Source organism: Manacus vitellinus, unplaced genomic scaffold, assembly GCF_001715985.3.
Source record: "Manacus vitellinus isolate BGI_N305 unplaced genomic scaffold, ASM171598v3 scaffold_17_pilon, whole genome shotgun sequence".
NCBI lineage: Eukaryota > Metazoa > Chordata > Aves > Passeriformes > Pipridae > Manacus > Manacus vitellinus.
Window position 1 is genome coordinate 11,353,891 of NW_021939256.1, and position 17,605 is coordinate 11,371,495.

General features: G+C 37.1%; 1 protein-coding gene across 6 annotated transcripts in view; it reads left to right on the plus strand.

Moving 5' to 3' along the window:
* Positions 1-17,605, plus strand: part of COBL (cordon-bleu WH2 repeat protein) — a 115,387-nt gene that overhangs the window by 16,760 nt on the left and 81,022 nt on the right. For 4 of the 6 annotated variants that reach the window (XM_018070081.2, XM_018070082.2, XM_018070083.2 and 1 more), the window contains 2 exons: positions 1,477-1,571; positions 4,858-4,941. In XM_018070081.2, coding sequence (XP_017925570.2) covers positions 1,477-1,571; positions 4,858-4,941 — 179 coding nt within the window. The remainder of the gene's footprint in view (positions 1-1,476; positions 1,572-4,857; positions 4,942-17,605) is intronic. The other 2 variants (XM_018070085.2, XM_018070086.2) reach the window with 1 other exon arrangement.

The window sequence follows — 17,605 nt, forward strand, 5'->3', positions numbered from 1 at the left end:
TAATGAAGACTCATTCTTTCGGGACCACCGGCTGTGTTTAAATCCCAGTTTATTGGGATTATACACTGCTTAATGGCACAGTTGATAATGAACTGTTCCTGAGGTTAATTATGCTAGACTTTCAGCATTATTGTTTATAGTTGAAGACTATATGAATATGTGAATCAAGATCCATATCTAGTTACAGCCCAACCCCAAGCAGAAAACCAGCAGTTTCTGATGAACATAGGCAGTGCTTAGTATTAAGAGAAGTATTATTTTATTACTGTATTTGGTATCAGTGTAGTTGTAGTCTTTCTTAAGGATAGTTTCTCCCTGTTTTCTTTTGGGTTCATCATTTTTACAGTTCTGCTGCGCTTTGAACTACTGTATGTGCTTAACACCTTCTAACACCTGACATTGTTTATATGCAGTAGTGATCTATGTGCAAATCATGTGCTTTGTGTGATATGCAAATAAGTTTAGAGGAGTTCTGGGATGAGGATTTTTTTTTGTGAAGGAAACCTTTATTTTATGTCGACAAAAAAGTAATTTTGAATTTGCTTCTTAATTGTTATTAAGCAAATAAAATATTAACAAAATAAAATTCTTCCCTGCAAATTAAACTTTCCGTACACCAGTGAAATGCTCTGATGTGTTTGGAACCAGAGAGAAAGATTTTTCAAGCATTATGCAGAGTCCATTAAAAAAAAGTGAGAGGGCTTTACAGTCTGTATATTGAATGGGAAACGTGGTTGTTTCCTGTACCCCATGACTGTATCATTTTGCTCATCCAGCTGGCGGATGAGAAACTGAAGAGGGAAAATGGAGACAAAACAGAATGAGAATTCGTACAGTTCCTTAAGCAGGTTCAAGGCAGTCACACTTCTGAGCTCTTACAGCCTGAAATAACTATAAAGTCCCATTTTTTCCCACCTGAAGTAAAAGCACCAAGATAAGAAAAGATGAACACAATCAGCTGGTGTAAGTTCTAAGTAGAGCCCTGTTTTCAAGGGACAGGTCTTTTTCTGATTTATGGAGCTTTATCAAAATCCACATTGAGAATCTTCCCTTTAACTTCACAGTATTAAGTCACACCTGTGAATTGTTAAAGACATTCACTATATCATCTTTTTTTTACTTGTTAGGGTTTTTTAGTATTACAGTACTCTATGAGTTTTAAGTGAGACATCCAACAAGCATTTCTGAAGACTAAGCAATTTGCTCTTATTTTACCTTTTAATAAGAGTTACTGAATTGTGATTGAAAACTTGGTGCAGTTTATTAAATTATTCCATTTGACTCAATTAGATTTTGGAACATACTAGAACAAATAAAAGCTTGATGACAAATAAAGTGCAGATCTGGCAGTTACTTAGATAATCCAGTCCATAACATCTCCAGCTTAGAAAAAAATCCAGCACCAATCCAGGATGCTTTAAAATACCAAATCTTTATTTCAGAAATGTAAAAACTATTCCATTAAAATTGTTTCAGAACCAAATCGAAAGGCTTCAGTAAGCAATGATGCAATAGAAAAAGAAAAGACACGACTTCTGGGATTGTTTAACACTGATAGAAGAAGTAGCAAGGTAAGTGTTCAGCAGTGTACTGCTTAGTAAAGAGAATTTGTTTTGTTCTAAATCTGTTATGTCTGTGGGTGATGCCATTTTTTTGGCCTGCTTTCCTTTTCCTTCCAGGGAGTAAGTAATCTGTTAACAGGTGCATAAACTGTGTGTAATCAGTGCAGCCTGATGGAGATATCAGCTGCTTATTGAAGGAGTCAAGCTTGTTGACCATTTACTTTTTCCTTTGTTTTTTTAATGCTGTGGGTTCAATGAGTGTTAACAATGGGCCATAGTTTCAAGCAACCTGTGTCTGCTTATTAGTACTGCTCAGATTATAAAATGCATTTATGAAAGAACTGATGTAATATAGAACAATTAAGACACATAAGACACATAAGTAGATGTGTCTTATGACCTCTTCTGTGCATGGGTGATAATCTCTTTTAAAGCATTATACCTTTGGGAAGCTCCGTGCAGTCACGCTATTGCCGTCTCCAAGTCTGTAAAGCCGATAAATCTGGTGTAGAAGTAACTTGCAGTAGTGAACTGAAGGATCAGTGTCTGCTGGAGTATATGTTAGGCATTTTAAACTTTGTTTGTAATCTTGAATTGGAAAGTGTAGAAATTTCATATAAAATAATTATCTTCTATTGAGAAACCTATATGAGAATTTTTCCTTTCTCACAGAAATAAAAGACAAAAAATTTCTGACTCAAGAACACAGAAAAACAGTGGGCTTTTAACTTCATACTTTTCTAAAAATAATAGTGTTAACCAATTTTGATTGTAAAGTATTTAATATTCTAGGATGTCAGAGTAAAAGGGAATTTTCTTTTGTCTAGTTTAAAGAGCCCTTCAGGGCTTTTGGAGTGGAATTATAAAATGTGTGTCTGACTAACTGGCAGTAAGAAACAAATGCTTGTTAATGGGCTGGTGTTTCACTTACCCTTTCAGTCTTCTCAGTCATGTTTTTAAACTGTGAAAGCTTTCCAAAATCTCTATTAGTTCTTTGCCTTTTTGGTTATGATCAAATTTGGAGTGCTTTTGCTGGGGAATAGGTTCCTTTATGAACATTGTGAATTACTGTGTTGAAAAACCACATCTGTCATAGATGCTGAACTGTTCTTACCATCTTATAAAGGACACATGGAGACTGTATTTTATGAGATAAGAAGTCAGTAACTGTCAGAGTGGTTTTTCTACAGAAAATATTTCCAATTTAGAAGGGAAAAAAGGCATAAGTGGAGCAATAATGCTGTATCTGCCTGGAAGAATCAAGTAAACAAGGGAGCTCAACTTGAGCTTCTAGAGGATGCTATGGTTCTGTAGTTCCTCTGGAAGAACCAGTTATATTACAGCATGCAGTTTCTGCATCATAGTTTGTCCTCTGATTTCATTTTTACGAACTTGGGTATGAAGTCTGCTCTTGGAGTTCTAGCTCCTGAAGCGGATGAGATTTAACTTTTAAAGTATTTATGCTTACAACCTTAGAAAACGTTGATATAAGGTATCCTAATTCTGTGGTTACTGCAGTGGATTTTTCACAGCAGTTTGGGATGAGTGTTCCAAGATAGCAAACTCTTTTTTTTTTTTCTGTTCTCTTTCTTGTGTTTGTTAATCAAAGGCAAAGTAGGCTATACTCTGAGTTTTTTAAACTACACATTTTAATAGATGCTAAGGATATTGAGGATGAATTAAGTTACAAGTAGTATTTGACTTGGCAGAAAGTCTGAGAAAGCTTCTAAATCTGAGGAAAAGGTCTAAGTCTTTCTTGGTGTTAGTTCTGACAAGTTAATTGATTTTTCTTGGTCATTTCTGTGCTGGATTCTTACTTTCAAATATCAGTTACTCATTAGGAAAAGAAACTAAATCAGCCACTTTGTTTAGTCAAGCAAGGAAATCACTGTTGCCTTTTACAAAGCTCTGGGAGTCTGAAACCCAATAGATGGTAGAAGTACTGAAAACTGAAGAAGAGCGCATCACACAGGAGCAAGCAGGGGTTAAATAAATAGCCATCATACATCTGACTTGGTATTGTGAAAGTTTTCCATCCCAAACAGCAATGAAGCTGCTGAACAGACTGAGCAGAATGAGGGTAAATAATTAAAGTGTTTTTAAGAAAGGATTTGCTAAGTTTATGAAGGGATTGTGATTTCAGGGAACTGGAATCAAAACACCGGTGCCTAAACTCTGCTCTTTATGGTTATTCTTACATTTTTACTCCTCCACTAGACTTTAAGTTGGTTCTGCATATTTGTTTTCATTTTTTTGTTTGTTTGCATTATGATTTGCAGTGATGTGTGTGTGTATGTATGTGGTCATGCACAGTCTGTATTTTTGAACTATTTGATAGGAAGAATTGTTCAAAGTATTGCATAGTTGCGGGCTTTTACAAGGGGAAGGCAATTTCTTTTGCAAGGGAAGAAGAGTGTTTGCCTGTGTTGCAAACTGTCCTGGATCAAGTGTCACTGCACGCTGCAGGCCTACGCTCAGATTTCCATGCCCACACACATGCTTTATTTCTCAGCTAACTCACTGAAAGCAGTAATCGTGGTGTGACAATACACTAGATCTAAGTTTACTAAAAAAAAGTTTCTGCTGTATTGAAAACACCATGACACAGAATGAAAGCAAAGTTCTATTCTCATGGTTGATACAAATTTCTTGAAAGTATTTCTTCGGTTAACTTTGTACTGGCAGACTTAATGCCAGATCAGGTATCATCTTGTTCTCTCCATTCTAATTTTATGCTGGATCAGTTACCCTCTGTTCTCCTGCAGCTGGCATAAAAAACATAAAGGTGGCATGAACTCCCTTTCTTTTTGATGTTAAATGTAGTCATTTGCCTGAGGCTAAATCCAGATCAAATTGGCACTGCTAAGCAATCCAGTAGAGCAGAGGTCCTGTGCAGACAATCATGGGATCTAGGCTTAAGCAGGGTGTATGCTAGCACTCAGAAACAGTTCCTTCATGGAGAAATGGCAAGAAGAAGTTCCCTGCTTGTTCCCCTGTGTCTGTGGGTATAGCAGAGACTAGCAGTCTGGTCCCCAGTATTACAGGAAGTAGTTACTACCTATTTTCATCCTTGCCCAAGAATTGTTCTTAAATCTTTCTGCTAATGAATTTCTTAGCACCTTGCCTACATCAGGGAATTTTGCAGACTACTTCAGAGTCTGTCAGCAGTCAGGTCCAGCACTACTGAGACAGTTTGTCTTGATTCTGTGATGGGGTTTTGGTGTTTCACTCTGGCATGTTTTTGCAGTTTTGTTTCCTTTGCTACTGCTCTGTAGGATACTTATTTGTGTTGCAGACAGAAGAATACTTGAGGATGAACAGAGATGTTCAGGAGGAGGATGTTTTTAGTTCTGCATCTACAAGTGAAGGAAGCTTGGATGTAAGTACTAACACAGCTTGTAGATGCTATTGCATTCCTATTAGATCCTGCAGTTTGAATTAACCAGAAGCCGCTGCAGCTCCTGATGCTTGGCCAAGTAGAAGTAGAAATGGCTTATATTTTAATTTTTTTTCCTCTGACATTGATGAAAAAAATTTTCAAAACTGTTTTGAACATGTGGGTGTCTTCTAAAGGCTCAGCTCTAAAGGGAGCAAAGGGCACTTGAAGAGATGAAAATGTTTTCTTTTTATTCAGTTACATGAACATGTCAGGGATTTAATTTCTTCTCCTGTCTTCTTAAGAGCAATTAATCTTCAAAAGCAGCGTAGACCCTCGTTCAGTGTTTATGTCTTTCACACCTGTATTTGTCGGAGCACTGATCCTGCCTAAGACATAAGCACATACTTAAATGACTGTGTTGACATGGTTCCATTGAATTTGGTAGAATTCTGTTCAAGCTCATAGAAGGTATATAAAAGAAGTCTAACAGATCCACTCAGCAGCGCAGGAGATCCGTCCTTTTAAGATGCTAGATGGACTCCAAGAAAAAGGTCAACAATTGTGATGCCTTAGGTGAAAAATTCTAAAATACTGTAACCTTGGCATAGATAACTTGTATTAAGATAAAATTCAAGTGGAAACACCAGTGAAAGAACTTCAAACTTTTAAAAATTCAGCTTAGGAGTTCCTTATGGGCTAGACTTTGAGACCCTTGATCATTCAGAGTAATTTGTTTGCTCAAAGGATATCTCATCTCTTCAGTGTAACTGAGTATTCTTATTCCAAATAAGTGGTACCTTACATAACTATATATATGAAATACACATTTAGAGATCATTATATAGAAATTTCATTGCGCTAAGGTAGGACTCTTGGCAAAATGTCATCCAGTAGAGGCTTCCTCTTCTGCAGTTACCTCAGGTCTCCTTTCAATTACTGTTTTGGGTCATCTGAAAGTATTTTGCATTTGCTATGTGGGTAACCAATGCCAGTTTCGGTTTTATTTCTGAAAGGAAAGTATTTTGCTATTGCTTTCAGCATAGTGCCAGGAGATACACTGACTGTATCAGGAAAATTTTTCCTGCCTATAACAAAATAGGTAACTCGTGAAGTACTACCTTTTTCTCACTAATATGTGGTGGTGATGTGCACTGAAATGTAGAAAAAATAATAATTCTATTCAGGGTATTGATTTGGGGTTCTGTTTTGTTTTTTTTTTAAACTGGGCAATATGAAGGAATTGAATAAATGGATAAAAAGTAAGAGACCCTTTATGTTTATTCAACAAAAATAAGGTGGAAAAACAAGAATGTTTTAACATCTTAGGGAGAACTTGTAGAAATGTAGAAGGCTTTGCCATGAAAATCCTCAAAGTGCAGCAGTTCATTATACCACACATCAGTAAAGGACATGAAATCCAACAGCATAGTGTAAATAAAGAAGAAATCTTTTCCTTAATATGGGAAAAAAATCATCAGTTTTGTGCCAAGCAGATGAGTTTTATATTGAGGTCAACTTCTCAAAAATCAAGTGCTATTTAAATACATGGGGGTATAAATACAACAAACAAATAAAGCAGTTGGAAGTTGCAGCACAGTTAACTGTATTCTGCTTTTTCTGTGCCGAAGGAGCTGCAGTTAAGAAAAACTGGAGGGGAAAAAAAGAACTTGAGTCGTCTCTGCCACTTGGTGTCACTGTCCTCAAATAAATAGTTGAAATCTGGCATTTGGAACGCAGTACTACAATTAGCTGTTTTTATTTTTGGGCCTCTGTGTTTTCGTAAATTGAGAGTGGAAAAAAACACATCTCAAGGGCTGAACGATCTGTAGTTCTGGTGTGGACTTTGTTTATGTAATAAATCATCTTGGGAAAAAAAATATTTAGAAGTACAGCCAGGAATACTTATCAGAGGATTTGAAACTTCAGCACAAAGTCTTATCACACAAGGTTTCTCTAGTTCAAACAGGGCTTCAGCAGTGCAGAGGACTTTCATCAGGACCGTTTTTAAAACACTTAGTCTTCAGTGTATGACTGAATGTAGTTGTTACCTATAACAGGCTCAATTCATTAAATGAAGCAGATAGTTCAGTAGTTCTCTGCTCAATGAATCTGCCATGCTATGATTATATATGTCCATAGGCAAAAGTACCGGGGGGAAAAAAAAAACATAAAATTTTAAATACCAAACAGTTATCAGATACATTTAGGGTATGTGTGGGGTTTTTTTTTTATTTCATATTACCTGTATAATTGCAAAATCATGCTCCAGAAGAAAAGTTTGAACAAGTTTGCTAATGTTTGAAAAAAGTCATCAAAACTTCTGGTGCATTAGTAATCTTGGCAATCACTTCTTAAATGATGACAAAAACTCTTTTCCTTTTAAAGGCTTTTAAAACATATATGACTTACCTTTTCCAAGCTTTGTACTCTAACTGTAGTCTAACTTTTACATCCTCCTTTATGGCAGGAGTTACACCATTCATGATGCATTTTCTCAGTTAAGAATGGTTGGAAAGAAGGATCAAGTACAATTATGCAAAGGTGATTTCTCTTCAACCATGTCAGGTCCCAGGTGATCTGCTGATACCCTTTACTGTGAAGGACTTCATGGCACATGGGCAGGTACTGTTAAGGTCAATAGGAATGAGAATACTGCCCATGTCATCTAAATGGAAGTCAACAGCCATCCACTTTTAATATTTCCTTGCATCTGAGAGTTATATTTGCTTTAAATTCCTGGTTTCACGTTCTTTCTTCTTGGTCTCCTGACAGTGCTTGGGATGTCTTTATTTGGTATTAGCAGGATCAAATCTTGGGATAGTTATGTTGCATTTAGTACAGTTAGAGATATCTATCTACACTGTCAAAGATGTAGATAGTGATCTGACCTTGAAACAATTTTGCTTCGTGCGTTTTTATTTGCGAAACACAAAACTCACCAAACAGTATGGAGAGTCTCCAGCAGACAGGTCTGTTCTCCCCAGTCTGGTCTGTTCTCCCCAGTCTTTTGCTACAGGATGCCTGTAAGCCAGTAGTTAGATGCCAGAGGATGACTCTAGGGACGATATAGCTATAAATGTTTTCATTTGTGCAGCTGTTCATATGATTAGAAGAAAAAGAGATTTATTAAATTCCAGGTATCTCAGGACAAGGTTTACCATTGTGGTAGTTAGATTCATTTTGATATCCTGTGATACTCTGGGGAAAAAAACCCCAAACTATTAACTCGCCTTGGTAAGACAAAAGGTTTGCTCAAGCCAACTGGATTGTGGTTTGCATTGAGAGAATTCCAGTAGGTAGCAAAGATGACAATGATCAACTTTGTTTCTCCTTGTCTACTAAGTGCAGGGCAGGAAGCAGTGTGCTTTATATTTAGCAATGGAAATTTAACTTGGATACTAGAGGGAGAAAAATTTGACTGTACGGAGGTCTCACAGGGGAGCAGGTTATTAAAGTGACCATGACATCCTTATTATCACCTGTAAACCTACAAAATTTTCTAGAGGATGAGCTACACATACTTGATTCTGTCTCAGAACAGAGGGATAGATTAAGCAGACCATAGAGGTGCCTTTCAGCCAGATTATGACTGCTAAAGAGATGCAGCTGTATCTACCTCCTTTTGTGGATGTTAACTGTCTTCATTCATGTGAATCATAGACAGTTTTACATAATATAGTATCTTTAGATTTTTCTTATACTGTATGATAGCAGTAGGCAAGAGCTTGAAACAATGGCTGCATGCCACCAGACTTCCAAGTTTTTGCTCCAAAGTGTGGTGTTACTAGACCTCTTCAAAGAAAAGGTCCTTGGAGTTATTGCAAAAAAAAAAACCATCATCTCAGAACCAGCTGAACTACTCCGGCTCAACAAAACCAAAAAAAAATAGCCCAAGGCAGACACCTGGAATGGAAAGCCTCAGCATCCATGGTTAAAGCATGGTGAAGTTATAAGCTATTAAAAACAGTATCTGGTGAAGAGACATGTCGGCTGACCCCTGTTCTGTCTGTGCTGCGTAGCTTGTGCTTGCCAATTTCATGTATTCAAAAATCACTTGTCAGCTCTTGCCCTCACCACACAAAAGTGGCTTAAGATCATGAGATTTGAAAACAAATCATCAAGGATGGACTTCCCTCCATTTGGCTTCTGAGCGTGAGGTTTGTAGAAGTCACATTTCTAAACTTTTTCTTTTTGCAACCATGAAGGTTTTATTTTTAAAAAAATATTACCAGATATTCATTGGTAACCAGAAGTTGTATCTTTACTTAGAACTGTGCGGTTAAGAGTAAAATCATCACAACACGTTGCATTCAACTTGTTGCTTTTTTAAAGACAACTTGTAAACTTCAGTTCCTGCAGTGGCTTTAGCAGCACATCTTGAAGGAAATATTCTCAAGAAACGTTCTGAGATGAACATAAAGAAATGGACCAAGTCGAATTGAATGGGCTTGAGTAGGGTCATATCTACAAAAGGAACTGGGAACAACTCTGACTGGTAGTGCCTGTTTTAAATACCTGGCAGTGTGGGCGTCTGGATACTGAATCTAAGCAGCCAAGAGTCAGGTTTTCCAAATTTTGAAGCCACTGAAATCTGTACAGCCGGAGTTGCTTGTTAAACTCTGCCCATCTCTGTCTGTTACTTGCCTCTGTTCAAGACTGAAACCTTAATTCAGCTGTTAAATTTAGGTATTTAAAGCTTTTACTCTAGAAGCTTGCCACCTACCACTGCTATACAAAATGTGAGAGAACTAAGTTGTCTTCTCTGCCTTTAGAGATATCAGCATCAGAGAACTATTTCCTTCTCTGCAAAAAAACCCAAAATACTTACTGGGCTGGAGACTGCCTGGAACAAAGCTGCGAGGTATTCTTCATGTGGGAAGCACCCTTTTGTAAAAATATCCAAATATTCAGTGACTCAGAAAGAGAGAGCAAGAGCAAGCTTAAGTATTCAGACCAGTAATGAACTGTGGTGGCAGCTCTGGGTTCCAGTGCCAGCGCCAGAGATGTTTTTCTGTGTTTTATGCTAAGCAGATGTTCCATCCAGCAAATAAGTAGTCACTGAAGCTAGAACTGGAGGAGCCAAATGGCTCCTTGCCCAGATGAATGCCCTAATCTCAGTCTCTTTAGCTAAACTCATGTTCATGTCCTTGAACAGAGAATAATCTCGCTCTCCTCACAAGAGGGAAAAGTTTTTTTCAACTGGACAAAGTTTTTGGACCTGGATTTACCATATTCTTACTGAATCACTGAACTTGGGGCAGGGCTTTGGACAGGACAAGAGGTAAATACTATAGCTCCCTCTCGAGCAGTTACGTTTCTGTGGAACCCAGTTGCTCCTGTAGCACACCTATTGGATCAAGCCCCTTGGCTGACAAGGATGAAGAGATTTGCAAGTTTTATGGAACCTGGTGAAGTTTAGGCAGGAGGTTAGAAGCATAGTTTCTCCACAGTTTTCCACAGCATGCCCAGAAGCAGAATTCAGGCATCAAAATGGAAGTAAGCGCATCTGAGGAATATGTGTCAGGTTTATTGATGGGAAAGCGAAAGCCAATGTGATTTAGGGAGGCACAACCTAACAGGAACATGCTAAGTTAGGCTTTGAGACCTGGGCTGCACAGCATCGTTCTCTATATTGTGGATGTACCCAGTCAGTCTGGCGTAAGTTGGCTCAGATATCTCCCTCGGATGTTTAATTAAGACCTGGTGACACACCCTTAACCACCCAAATCCTTTTATGTCTGATTCATCTTTTGTTACTGATTTCACTGAAAAGGTCTGAAGTTAACTCACTGAAAAAAAAAATAGAATAAAGCAGCAGCTAATAAGACCAATGGCTTTTAATTTGCATTAATAAAAGCACATTAAAAAATACCCAAAGACAAACTTAAATTCCATTTGAGATTTTTCTAGTGACACCTCAACCACTCATGCTTTGCTTTCTTAGTATTTAATATTACTACAGCCCCTTAATAGTCTATAATAGCCATGTAATTCATATTCAGTCATAATGCATTCAAAATATTGTTCTTAGTGTAACTAGCAAGCATGCAGCAGTTGGGAAAATACCACCTTTAAAGAAAAGTTTATCACAGGATCGGGCTTTTCTGCAATTGGATAAGCAGAAATGCAGTTCCTCAAAACAGTCTTTCAGATAATTCTGTGTACATAAAATATGTTTTTTGTTTAAGTTTGGGATGGTCTGGGAACGTGTAAGGGAATTACTCATTCCACTGCAAAGTACATTTCTTTTTGATTCAATGACAGATATCCAGAATATGTCTTGTGAAGCTTTCCAGTGGTAACTACTTGTTCAATGGTAGTGAAAGGATTAGTGTGTATTTATCCAGTGCCCTTTACTAGACGAAATCAGAAATGCCTAATTGTATGTCATCGATTCCATATTTCTGATATACAATGGATATTTTTTTTAGACAGTAAAGCCTGTGTTTGTAGTGGCATAATCTGAATCTCATGTAATCCCAGATTCATTATATTAGTCTAAAATATTCTATTAGCATATGTAGATTTTAGATACAGTAAAAATTTTCAACACCAGTTCAGGTATAATTTCTTTTCTTTTGCAAACAATTTCTGGGGCATGAACACTAATGGGATTTGGTTTCTTTCCAGCCACTTCTGTGGACAGTGAAGACTCAATTTCATTAAAAGTAGTGGCATACAATAACATTTCTTTTAATTAGATGATCTCATGATTTCCACACATATTTGTTCGTTGGCAAAACTGAGCTGCTTGGTAGCGTGTGAAACCATATGTCTCAATAATATCTTATGGCAGGTGAGGGAGGATTTGCAAAACAGCATTTGCTGACAGGACACAATGCATTTTACTTTGATGGGGAAGTTTTCCTAAGTGAACTTTATGGCTTAGTTTTGTCATGCAAAGTCAAACCTACATGAGGCTTAGTGGCCCTTAGCGGTCTTCCTTTGACTCAAAGAGTTGTATGTATCATGCAAAGACTGTATAGTACTGGGTATTGTGTGTGCTGCTCAGTTGTTCATTGCCACAAAAAGAGCCCTCTAATGCCTGTAGTCTATATAGCTGTTTCACATTCTTTCTTTTTTTTTAATAGGCAACTATTGTTAGGTTTTATTAGTCTTTCACATGCATCTGCAATACTGATCTTCCCCTTTGAGTTTAGCAGGAAGGGTTACAAATACTTTCAGATGTTTCTTTTTCTCTTACTTTGCAGTATTTAATACCATTTGAATTCTCAGCAGCATTTTGGGATGCAATCTGAAGAGGGGAAAGTGTGGCAAATAGCAGTCAGTCTTTTTAAAGGCTTTTACAATAGTATGAGGTAGTAATACCGTCAGTCAGTTCCTTTTTTTTTTTTTCAATGTCACACTTTTAAGCAAATTTCAAAATACTCAGGCAAAATCAGGAAAGTATTTCTGGTTTTATAAGTGGTCAACTGGGAGGCCAGAAGAGAAAGCAGATCAAGGCAAGTAGTAAGACATAGCCTTGCAGAGCTCTTAAATAGGTTTGTAGTTGTACGTCTTGGCCCCGTTGACTTTTTCAGTGCCATTCCAAGCACCTGTTTAAGTGTTTTGCTGGTTCACTCAGTGACCTGGTGTGAGCCAGGTGCGACCAATGTGTGGGTCATGAGCTGTGTGGGCAGTCTCTGAAGTAAAGTGACATAACGAGATGGAGAGATTACCAATAGATTTATGTTGTTAGTGTTAGGTTCCCCACACCCCTCTCCTCTGATTGTAACATTTTATCCTTTCCATCGCAGCAAATGCTCAGGTACTCAGCTAGATTTCAGTCTCTCCCAGTTTTAGCACGGAGATTGCATTGACTCTAAATGGAGTTTGTTCTGATTTACAGTTGTTTGCATAGGACAAGTCAGACCAGTAAAGTAGACTGGGGAGGTTTGCGTTGTAAAAGCCTATTGGCAATGGATTTGACAGAAGGGGGAAGGGAAGAAGAAACATTTAAGACTATTTATTAATCAGGAATTCCAGAAGGGAGGCTTTTCTTGCCTTGATTCTGGCAAATGTAGAGATGAGAGATACTGCGCAGAGACTGTTTCTGCACAAACAGAGAAAGCCCTTCAAATGTAAACATTTGAGCAGCTGGCATGGGAGATTAGTGCAGCAGCAGTGGGAGGGGGTAATAGTGGATAGTGGTGCTGTCTAAATTTAACAAATGTTAAACAAGGTCCTTGTTCTAGTTTAAGGGTTACAGGTCAGAAAGACAATATCAACTAAAAATACTGGCAATTGCACAAGTCCGTCAAAGTTATTAATTAGTATTTAATTAAAAGCAACTTGCCTATCCAAAGCTGTGACATGTTCCTCCCCCCTCGCCCAAAAGGGGGGAGAATAAAAGGGGGTTGGGAGAATATATTCTGTGTAACCTGATTGAATTAAGAAAAAAAAACCAAACAATTCTTTATCCTCCATCTATGGAAAGGCAACACTTTGAGACTTCTTAGTATTATTACTTTGGATTGTGAACTTAATATAGTGTTCTACTTTTAATTTCCTGTGCCTGAATATTACATCAAAAGAAAGCATCATGTAAAGGGTGAAAGTAGTGTAGGGTCTTTTCGTGTTCATATGCTGTTTAACATCATATGTTTTGGTTTTTTAAACCCTTGCCAAATAGTTAGAAAACTAGGCTATATTTCAGTGTAGGGTATCTGATCATGCATTAGGTTCTTTGGATTTTCATTTTTAATCTGTGTTTTAATCAGGCTTCTAAAACAACTCCTTGCCTATTTGTTGTGGTCCAGTTCACAAGTGGTTTTTTGGAGGTCCTTTACTTTCTTTGTTTCTTTAACAGATTAAAGTATGGATATCTGTAGCCCAATTTTATGTTTAAAAAATCAGAGCTATGCTTTCTGTGCTGGCATTGTTAGGATTTTCATTGAGCTTGAAAGTATACTGAAGAAAAAGATTTCCTGGAGAAATGACAGTGGCAGCATAGTTTAGAGTATAACTGTCTTTTGGCATCATACAGTTAGAGTAACCATTGGAAAGTTGATGCAGAACTCACTAGAGCCAGTGGAAAAATTCCTGCTCTTTTTAACTGGCTTTGGACCATGTCTTTTGTGAGTTGCTAGCCACTATCTGCAGTAGTCAATTTTAAAATTGTTCTTCTTTGTGCTACTTTTGATTCTCTTTTGCATGTACAAAGATCTTCTGACACTTTCACTGTCACCTCTGCAAATATAAGACCTTTGTTCCTTTTTGATGGACAGGTGATGCAAATAGACCCCTTGAAATTGCTTGATTTATAGAGCATTTTCTCACTGGAGAAGGAGAAAACCCCAAAGTAAACATGTTAAATCTTGTAGAAGATGAATTGTAAAAAGTGGCAAAGGAAGGGAGTGGCTTTCACCAACCAATAATTCGTTGCAAAAAGCAGGTTTTTCTTTGTTATCTGAAGCAGTACATACCCAGAAGTGACCTGAATTCTCAGCACTGCTTGCCCTGTTTAAGCTGTAATTGTGCCAGTTAAGTCCAAGTGTAGGTATATGTTGTACCTACTTCCATAGGTTTTTAACTTCTGGTTCAGTTAAATTTGGGACGGGGTTTGAAAGGTTTCTGCTGCAGCTGAACAGTCAGGAGTGCACTCCAGTGAATTTGATTACTCCAGTCAGCAGAAATAAATAGATTAGAGAGCTGTGCTTTCTTAGTACTTCACACTAAATTCACAAAGGAAACAAGGCTATTCACAGTGGGAAAATTAGTTTCTTGGGAATAATAAATATTCACAAGTCAAGCTCTGGTGTCCTAAGGTATACTACTTAAAATTTAGACTTGGAGAAACTTAGCAGGCTATAGTATACTGCAAAGGAAGACAAAATTATGAATATATGTATACACGAAGTGGGAAAAGGCTGAACTAACTTGGTCTACAGCACAGCTGTACTTCAGTCACTTTGCAGTATCCTATATTCTCACTTCTGAATTTTCTTTGAAGTAATGCTTCTAACATCCTTGTCCTTTAACTTTTTTCCTATTGTGATCGTTGTTATTATCCTTTTAACTCTAACTTTGTCTAGACCACCCCACCTTCTAAATAAAATTCAGAGGGAGGGTCTGCCTCTTCATTCTCAACCTGTTCCTCTGCACCCAGTTAAAGAGCTTGCTTGATTTTTGTCAGCATGATCAGGGTATAGATTATGCTCCAAAGAGGATAGTCTTTGGAAAATCCTCCAGGGTGGAGAGGAAGCTTGGATCTGAATTTCATGGTCTTGCAAGATTCAGATCCTGAATTTAATTCGGTTGTGACTTCTTCAAAGTATTAGCATATGTATTTTTCTATTAAAATTGTTCATCTCCTTTAATGAGCTAAGCTTAATTTCTGCAGTATTGATCTGTAGGTATTATGAAACAGGTGGGTTGTATGACACCTGAATATGCTCTACTCATTGTCCAGCAGGAGAGTATTGTCTTAAACCTTCTCTTCACCCCTTCACCCTGTCCTCCTGACTCCTTCTCTTCACCTGTGTACTCCTGACCACTGAGGTTGATCTGGGGCTAAATATTCAGCTGTTATAATTCAAAATAGTTTCTTGGTATCAGTGCCCAAACATCAAGCTGTAAGTACAATATGAGTTTGTCTTTTGTTTTGTTTTCTGCAGAAAGCTGTCATATCTACTTAAAGGGTTGGTCTGCTCCAGTGCTCTTATTTGGAGTCAGAAATTCTCTATTCTCAGATAGTTTGGGAGCTTGCTTAGGCCATCCCTTAGGATTTCAGACTCAGCATATTGTACTCAGTGTATAGTATATGTGCACACAGGCACAAACACACATGCAGATATCGGAAAGAGCTAATTGAAGTGATAAACTGTACATGTGTAGCTATCTGTGTTTGTATGTAGGTACACATATGTACACAGAGGCATTATGTACACACACATGAGCACACCCAGACATCTGAAAGAGCCAATTGAAACAGTAAAATTCCTAGCTGCTGATTTCTGGTTCACATTGCTAGAATCCTCTTAGTGACTCTGTAATTAGGATTTATTATAAGATTTGCACTAATTTCAGAGTTCAAAAGCTGATTTGTTTTTCTAATTTAAGTTTTAAAGTCTTCAGAGGTTATGTTGTTTTTCAGTAATGTCTTTGGCAGTATTTTATCATTGCAAAGTGTAAAACTTCCTTAGTTAAAATTTACTTTGACAGTTGGATGATTGTGTTTGTCTCCCTCTAGCTAAACACCCACAGTCACCATATACTTCAAAAGGAAAAGTTGCACAACTGCATTCTGAATTAACAAAGTATTTGTGTCAGAATTGGATTATAGGGATTGGAGTTAGAAACCAGATCCCTGAACTTGAGTAAATCAGAGCAACTCCTTTGACTTTAGAGAAGTTCTGAAGATCTTGGTGAAAATTTACCTTTGAATTTCAGTAGATTTTCTCCGTTCATCAACAGCTAAAATAAGTAGAAATTTTCAGAGTCCAAAAGTCATATGTGTCAGAATTTCATCAGACACTGAAAGAGTATGAGGATTGATCATTAGTGTTTTTTGTCTCTGGAAAACTTGAGTAAGGACAACACTTTCATTAAAGGTGGAGAAAACAGTTTTCAATTTAACTGGAATAAAAATACTTTCAGTAAAAACCAGAAATTATTTCTTCAAAACCAAACAAATACACACCCAAAAAACTCATGCCAGGAACTATTCCATTCATAATTCTGGTCACCATAAAAATTGGCTGTGCAGACATTAGAGAAGATATTTTGAAAATTGTATGTTTTAAGCAAAGTTTCCATCTCCTCCTCCAGTATAAATTGGCATATCTACAATGAAAATATGTTGAAGGTGATCAACTCTAGTGGTTTGATAGTTTCTCTATGTTAAAAGAATTTGCTGAGAAGACTTTCCTCTTTGGTAGTTTTTAAAATATTTTGAATTTCAGAAGGACGTATATTGCAAATGTAACAACTCCTGTCTTCCATGAACCAATTGATTTAAAATAATTAGTAATCCTAGAGAAAATAAACTCGTATTGCAGTGATGAATTCATTTTGTTCAAGACCTCTGATCCTTTTTGTGGTTATTTATGATTGATGAATGCTTAACACCAGTGGAAAAATGTCTTTTTTTCCTGTTGTCAGTCTTTGACCTTTTGAACTCCGTTTCCTGAAGTCTATTGCCAGACCATTAATAAAGACAGATTTTTATTTTTGGCTTGGTTATTCAACACTATTTGATTGAGATAATCTGTTTTCACATAGTGCAAAAGTCTAAGTGAAAGGAGAAACCAACTTTTTCAGACTTGCAAAAATTTGGCTTTTTCCATCCTCAATCTTCCAAGATTGCTCTCACTAGATCTGCTAATGGCCTTTAAAGACCAAGTGTTCTTTCCTTGTTTTCCTTCTGGCTTAATATTTTTCTGTCTTCTTTCTATACTGGGATTGAATTGAATTTTGGAGTCCATGTGAATTTTCCTCTGTAATTCTTTCTTCTTTGGGTTTCTTTAAAATATGTTTTTCCAATGAGATCTGTCACTGGCTTTTAGACCTCTCTCAGTAGCTTTTAAAATGTTTCTTTGGTTATTTTCTTCTATTCTGCCTCATTCCATATCTTAATATGCATTAAGTCCCTACCACAGAAATGTATATTACACATTCAAAACTCTATATATCAATCCCCTTTTCCTTCAGTACTAAATCTTTC